The 7,536-nt window shown below is 39.5% G+C and overlaps 1 protein-coding gene and 1 long non-coding RNA gene across 3 annotated transcripts in view; one reads left to right on the top strand and one right to left on the bottom strand.

The window, feature by feature from the left end:
- Window positions 1-1,751, bottom strand: part of LOC109545104 (death-associated protein kinase related) — an 84,511-nt gene extending 82,760 nt beyond the window's left edge. For both annotated transcript variants that reach the window (XM_048662838.1, XM_048662836.1), the window contains exon 1: window positions 1,268-1,751. In XM_048662838.1, coding sequence (XP_048518795.1) covers window positions 1,268-1,389 — 122 coding nt within the window. In that variant the 5' untranslated portion in view covers window positions 1,390-1,751. The remainder of the gene's footprint in view (window positions 1-1,267) is intronic.
- Window positions 1,752-4,836: 3,085 nt separating this feature from the next.
- On the top strand, window positions 4,837-5,897 carry LOC125503130. The gene is made up of 4 exons (XR_007280701.1): window positions 4,837-4,995; window positions 5,248-5,397; window positions 5,489-5,627; window positions 5,680-5,897. It is a non-coding gene; the product is annotated as an uncharacterized LOC125503130 (long non-coding RNA).
- The last annotated feature ends 1,639 nt before the right edge of the window (window positions 5,898-7,536 follow it).

Genomic DNA, 7,536 nt, shown 5'->3' with positions numbered 1-7,536 from the left:
AAAATCACGATTTCGGGGGATTTTGGTGTGATTTTCAGCGCCTTGACAGTAAAGTGTCTTCTCGAAACTGAGAAATTTTCAAGTTGCTACTTGCAAGACTTTGCCAGTTACGAGTTTTTAGGCAAAGACACGAAGGTGCGAAAAAGCTTCCATTCTGAGACCAGCATTGACTGACCGACCAAAAATCCGGCTTCCGGGCGATATTGTTGAAACATCCGGCTTTAAGAGAGTTAAGTGTCTTCTAGCAACTGAGAAGTTTTCAAGTCGCTACTTGCAATACTTTGCAAGTTAGGAATTTTTAGGCAAAGAAACAAAAGGGAGAAAAAGCTTCCATTCTAAGACCATCATTGACTGACCGGCCAAAAATCCGGCTTCCGGACGATTTTGTTGAAACCTCCGGCTTTAAGAGGGTTAAATGTCTTCTAGAAACTGAGAAATTTTCAAGTCACTACTTGCAGTACTTTGCCAGTTAGGAATTTTTAGGCAAAGAAACAAAAGACAGAAAAAGCTTCCATTCTAAGACCAACATTGACTGATCGACCAAAAATCCGGCTTCCGGGCGATTTTGTTGAAACCTCCGGCTTTAAGAGGGTTAAGTGTCTTCTAGAAACTGAGAAATTTTCAAGTCGCTACTTGCAGTACTTTACCAGTTAGGAAATTTTAGGCAAAGAAACAAAAGGGAGAAAAAGCTTCCATTCTAAGACCAACATTGACTGACCGGCCAAAAATCCGGCTTCCGGGCGATTTTGTTGAAACCTCCGGCTTTAAGAGGGTTAAATGTCTTTTAGAAACTGAGAAATTTCCAAGTCGCTACTTGCAGTACTTTGCCGGTTAGAAATTTTTAGGCAAAGAAACAAAAGGGAGAAAAAGCTTCCATTCTAAGACCAACATTGACTGACCGGCCAAAAATCCGGCTTCCGGGCGATTTTGTTGAAACCTCCGGCTTTAAGAGGGTTAAGTGTGTTCTAGAAATTGAGAAATTTTCAAGTCGAAACTTGCAGGAGTTTGTCAGTTAGGAATTTTTAGACACAGTTGAGACAAAGTAGAGAAACAGAAATTCTCTAGAAAAGGGGGCCCTGAAGGGCCCCGTCCAGGGGAGCAAGCGTTTATTGTTTACCCACACTTGGGGGGCCGACAGGCGCCCGTCAGAGTGACGGAGCCCGAGATAACATAGAAAAGTTGGCAAATTCTCTCGGAATGTCAGCCGGACAGTTTTATCGATAAGCCTTATCAGCCCAATATGGATAAATTAGAGAACGAAACGTACCTGCCGAGCGGATTCTTGTCCACCTCGTAAACCTCCAGGATGTTCGCCTTCTGAATGACGCCCTCCAGGACGCTGCCCTCCAGCTGGAGCAGCCCATCCTGACTCGTCGGGTAATCCAGCATTGGTGGGGCCCCAATCGCACAAAAACCCACCACAAAACACTGAACCCGTTCCCCTATTTGATGCGCTTTCGGGCGCTTTTTTCGAACCACCGGAACCGAAACGTTAGAACCTGGTAACGGTCGGTTCACCTGGCCAGCGAACAGCTGCCTGTTTTTTGGCGATTACGACGTTAACTTTAGGGGCGCCGGACTGCGAATCACATATTTCACGGGGCTGATGATGGACGAAGGGCACGAAACACGCAAATTCAATGAAAACATCAAACACATTCAAGCCGAACAATCCGAAGCTTCTACTGCTCGCTACGTTCCTGCTTGCACGCGACTGACTGACTGACTGACACTGACAGGAGGCGAGTCAGAGGGTGACTGGTTTTGGTGGCGCGGCGGTGCCAGATTGACCATGGTAGGGAGCGTTGGGCGTGGTTGCGCGCTTGGGCTGGAAATCTTCGCCGATTAGTTTTGGAAAATTTCACATTTTCTGTCTGGTTGACGTTTATTCTGCCGGTTGGGACGTTGAAATTGACAATTTTTAGAATAACTTGCGCGCTTTTTATAAGGGTTAATTTTTTTAAATTTGACTTTTTTCCAGGCCTAAATCCTGCAGGTTTATGAACCGATCAAAATTTGAAAATTGGCATTTTTCAGAGAAAATTGAGCGCTTTTTGATGAGGTTTGATTTTTTGAAATCCGACGAGCATTAAAAAAATTTCCCGCAGGAAAGCAATTTTTTGTAAAAATTCGTTTTTCCAACCTTAAATGCCCGGGGCGATCTTCTAACGCAAAAATATTCCTGAACACTTAGATCAATCGGTTTCGTTAAATCCCCATGTCCTGCAGATGTTGGCATTGATTAAAATTTGCAATATGGGTGGTTTTAAAGAAAATTGCCAGCTTTTACATAAAGTTTGATTTTTTCAAATCCGACCTCTATTAAGAGAGTTATGCAAGGAAGTGTCCCTGCAGGAAACATAAGCTTTTGGCAAAATTGCGCCTTGACTATGAAATGATTGAAAAAATTATAATTGAAGTGAAGTGAAGGCCTGCTGTGTGCTGTGCTAAAAATTTCAGAATATTCATGCGTTAGATGAATGCCCAACAAAAAATTATTTTTACGAGAAAACCTACTTTCCTGCAGGGACAATTTCTGGCAAAACTCTCTTAATACCAGTTGGATTTTTTAAAAAATTGCAAAACTTAGTCATTTAAAAATCCGGCAGGGCATGAGAATTATTAATTAGAATAATCCTGCTGTTGCGTTTTTGTGAAAAATACTGGCTTTTCCTGCATGAAAGTTTTGTCGCGTAACTCTGTTAATACCAGCCGGATTTGAGACAATAAAATTTCAAATTTTATTGTAAAGCGCAAAATGTTCTTTAAAAATCCCCCATTTACAAATTTTAATCGGTTAAAAAACCTGCAGGTTATGAGGTTTTACAGGTCAAGTAAGATAGTGCTGAGCCAAATTTTTTAAATATTTATGCCTTAGATGAGTGCACAACGCAGTCAAGGTCTAAAAAACAAATTTTTGAAAAAAATACTTTTCCTGCGGGGAGCCTTTGACGCGTAACTCTCTTAATACCCGTCGCATTGGAAAAAATAAAACTTCATTGCAAAGCGCTCAATCTTCTTTAAAATTCGCCAATTTGCAAATTTTGCTCGGTTGAAAAACCAGCAGGAAATGAAAGTTGATGGGTCGAGTAAGATCCTGCTGAGCCAAATATATTGGCATATTTATGCTTTAGATGAGCGCACAACTCATTTAAAGCCCAAAAACTGATTTTTGAAAACTTCTCCTGCAGGGACCTTTTGACGCGTAACTCTCTTAATACTAGTCGGATTTCGAAAAATAAAACTTCATTGTCAAGCACTCGACCTTCTTTAAAAATCGCAGTTTTAAAAATTTTACTTGGTTGAAAAACCAACAGGAAATGATAGGTGGAAATTCGATTACGGTCCTATTGAGCCAAATATTTTGCAATATTTATGCTTAAGATGAGTGCACAACGCATTTAAGGTCCAGAAAACGAATTTTTGAAAAGAAAACCATTTTCCTGCAGGGCACTTTCCGCGCGTAACTCTTTTGATACCAGTCGGATTTGATAAAATTAGACTTGATTGTAAAACGCTCAATCTTCCTTAAAAATCACTAATTTGCTAATTTTACTCGGTTGGAAAACCAGCAGAAAATGAAAGTTGAAAGGTCGGGTAACATCCTGCTGAGCCAAATATTTAGAACTACTTATCCTTTAGATGAGTGGACCCCGCATTCAAGGTCGAAATAACGAGTTTTTGAAAAAAACTTTTCCTGCAGGGAGCTTTTGGCGCGTAACTATTTTGAAACGAGTCGGATTTAAAAAAAATTAAACTTGATTGTAAAGCGTTCAATCTTCTTTAAAAATTACCAGTTTGCAAATTTTACTCGGTTAAGAAGCCAGCAGGAAATCAGAGTTTAAATTGTCGAGTAAGATCGTGCTGAGCAAAATATTTTGGAATATTTATGCTTTAAATGAGAGAAGAAGGTATTCAAGGCCCAAAAAACTAATTTTTGGAAAACACTTTTCCTGCAGGGAACTTTTGACGCGTAACTCTCTTAATACCAGTCGGATTTGGAAAAATAAAACTTCATTGGAAAGCGCTCGATCTTCTTTAAAAATCACCAATTAGCAAATTTTACTCGGTTCAAAAGCCAGCAGGAAATGAGATTTGGAAGGTCGAGTAAGATCCTGCTGAGCTAAATCTTTAGGAACATTTAAGCGTTAGATAAAAATCCTTTTAATTAATTAGTAATTAATGGAAAAAAAATTAACAGAAAATGCATTGATTAATCAATAAACGCAAATAAAATACTTTTTTTTTAAATAGTAATGCGAAAATTAAAAAGAAAAAATTTTCAAACTTCTGACCAGTTTTGGAGACAAATTCTAGTCGCAATGGAGAGCCCAAAATGGGTTTTTGGAAGAAAACGTCTTTTTCCTACAGGACAAATTTATCGAGCTCTAAAACAAGCAAAGTTAGAAAAACACAAAAAATCGCCAGTTGCTACTCTCTCTGTTTTTTTTCTGGTTAGTAGTGAAATGAATGTAAAAAAACATTTTTTGACATTTTTCAATGTAGAAAATAAAAATTGTTGTAAATTTACATCTAAATATCGCTCATTCTCACACGTGCCTAAACAGTGTAATAAACTACCGAAACGAATGTTTCCTTAGAAGCCCCATCTGCTGTCCCTTTCTACTTGCATGTATCAAACAGAGACACATAGACGGCCTGGACGTGTACCCAACCAACAAAAATACCTACTATTTTCTGATTTTCCAACCATTGCAGTCAACTGCCAGAATTAGTTCCAAAATTTTCAGATGTTTTCCCAGTTGATTCACCCGGAAATAACAGGAAAAGCGACAAAGTTTTTCCAACACCCCAATGGCAACGCCGCACGATGCCGCTCAAGCAACAAGGCAACAGGTTGGTTGACAGTGTGACCGTTTGTCAATTAGTTTGTTTATGTTTATGTTCCATTAGTTATTGTTTTTTAGTTATTGGTGCTTTTATCGCCGGTTTCTGAGGCCAACTTACATCTGCAAACTTCCGCCCTAATCTTCGGTAAGTTTCGGCCCGTGAATTGGGGCCCACCGGCTGAAGTAACCTCAAAACCCCGCGCGGGTTTTTGTTGGTTGATTTTCAGCGAATTTCTAACGATTTACCGGTGGAAAAGGCCCCTGAACAGGCTTTATTGGCTAGTTTTTCAATCAGCAGCCAAACCCACTTAGAATTGATGATGGTTTGCTTGTTGGACCCGTTCAGTGTATTTGGCACGTTCCTTTAACAAATCATCCTTAAACTCGACTGTTTCAGCTGGAAAAGAGCACAATCACTTGCGCCTGCTTTTGAGGCCTCCATGGGATGGACTGAGGGCCCTGTAATCCATTTTTGGGCCCCTAAACTCGTTCATTCATTAGGCAAAGGCCTGGATGGAATCTCTGGATCTGCAGCCCTTCCTCTAAGGTCAGTTTGGTAAAAAAGGCTTAAACCCAGCAGGAAAAGCTTTTTGAAAAGAGGCAGCAATTAGACAAAACAAAGTTTTCTCAAATCGCAGCAGGCGTTTGCAAGTTATAGCGCTTTAAAGTATGACGCATTCAAAGCCTTCCCCCACCCTGAAACAAGCGGCTGACGTCATAGGGCTTCTAGCAAAAACTAGGCAAAACTCCTCCAGCTTGGTGCCCAGGTGGCCAAAAGTATGCAATGAATTGGGGATTTTTTGCAGAAACTGCGATTTTTAATTTTCAGATTTCAAATTCGCCCCCTTGCGGCCAGTTGCGGAAGCTGAAAACAGTTTCAAAAAATTCCTCTCTGTCGCTTTTGTCATAAAAGTTTTTCCCCGAGCTTCTATGTACAGTATTTCTGCGATTATTTGAACATGTTTGTCGAACATAGTCATGCTCTTAGTGTGTCAGTGTTAAACGAGTTATAGTTGACAAAAAATATATGTGAATTTTATTGATCAATTTTGTTGTGTCGTTTTAGCATGGGGCCGCATAGTTTTATTGCATAGTCATGCTTTTAGCCGACGGCAAACATCCGAAAATTGTTAATACATTCTTAGGCAAAAAGTTCTTGTTAGTTCATGCTCTTAGTATGTCTCAGTGTCGAATGTCCTCAAGCCTCTAACAATTTTCCGCGAATTTTATTGATTCAATGTTTTTATGCCGATTCTGCATTGGAACGCGAAATTTTAATGCATAGTCATGCTCTTAGCCCAAGTCAAACAACCGAAACATTTTTAAAATATTTTTAAAATCTTCAGTAATTGAAATTTAATTGACTTTTTCCATCTCGGATCGACCCAATTGGTTACTTACTCATGCTCTTAGACATCAAAGGTGCGTGGAATTTGCACACTTTTTGGAAAATCTTGAGTGGTCAAGATTTCGATGTGCATTCTTCGGAAAATTGCCCAAATGTTTGACTTAGTCATGCTCTTAGCGTATAAAATTTTGCGTAAAATAAGTGCCGCCTTTGAAAAATCTTCAATAATCGAGATTTGGAGGAGGTTTGCCTCTGATTTCTTCCGTAATTAATTGCTTAGTCATGCTCACAGTGCAGCAAGAATGCGTCAAATTCGTTATTTTTTCAGAAAATCCAGCCTGTTGGAACTTTGCGTATGCATTTTTGCTTAGAAGGGCCGAAATTTTGCACTTCGTCATGCTCTTAGCCCAGCAAATTGTGCGTAAAGTAGACAGTGGCATTATAAAATCGTGAATAATCGAAATTTGAAGGTATTTTCCATCTCGGATCGCCCAGCCTGATTGCTTAGTTGACCAAACGTGTGTCGAATTTGCAAAATTTGGCAGTTGGCAGCGAACGGTGCACTTGCCAATGAATAGGTCCCAACTTCGAAACTAAACCCGCTAAAGACGTCAAACTTTGACAGTTTGTGACCGAAACGTCAACGTCAATTAATTAAAAAGTGTCAGTCATGTGAAGATTCTAGAAATTTTTGTAAACACTCGTAAACTGGAAAATATAGCGAAAAGTGAACGGTGCACTTGACAATAAATAGCTCCCAACTTCGAAGCTAAACCACCTGAAGATGTCGAACTTTGACAGTTTGTGGCCGCAACGTCAATGTCAATTAATTTAAAAAATTTATCTATGTGAAACTTCAAAAAATATGTATTTTTAAAATCTTTACTGAATCGCTTGGTAACAAGCAAACGGCGAACTTGTCAGTGATGAGCAGCCAACTTCCATACCACACGAATTAGAAACGTCAAATTTTGATAGTTTGTTGCCGAAACATCGACGTCAATTACTTAAATAATCTCAGCTATGTGCAGCTTATAGAAACATTTTTTTTTCAAATTCTTAGCTGGATCACATGGAAATAGTGGATCGGCACCCGTGACAATGAATAGCTTCCAACTGTCAAACCTCACCAGCTGAAAACGTGAAGTTTTGACAATTTGTAGTCGAAACGTCTGCCTCCAGTCCCCAACAGCGTTATTCGTGTAAAACTTTTAGAAACACTATTATCAAATTTGCAAACTGAATAACACGGATGAAAGCGATCGGTGCACTTGACAATAAACAACTCTCAACTTCGAAAGTAAACCAGCTGGAGATGTAAATTTTGGAGAGCTTGTG

Source organism: Dendroctonus ponderosae, unplaced genomic scaffold (assembly GCF_020466585.1).
Source record: "Dendroctonus ponderosae isolate FM_Combo_2020 unplaced genomic scaffold, Dpon_F_20191213v2 Dpon_F_20191213_12, whole genome shotgun sequence".
In the NCBI taxonomy this organism is placed as follows: Eukaryota; Metazoa; Arthropoda; class Insecta; order Coleoptera; family Curculionidae; genus Dendroctonus; species Dendroctonus ponderosae.
This window is presented reverse-complemented; position numbering and strand designations above follow the sequence as displayed.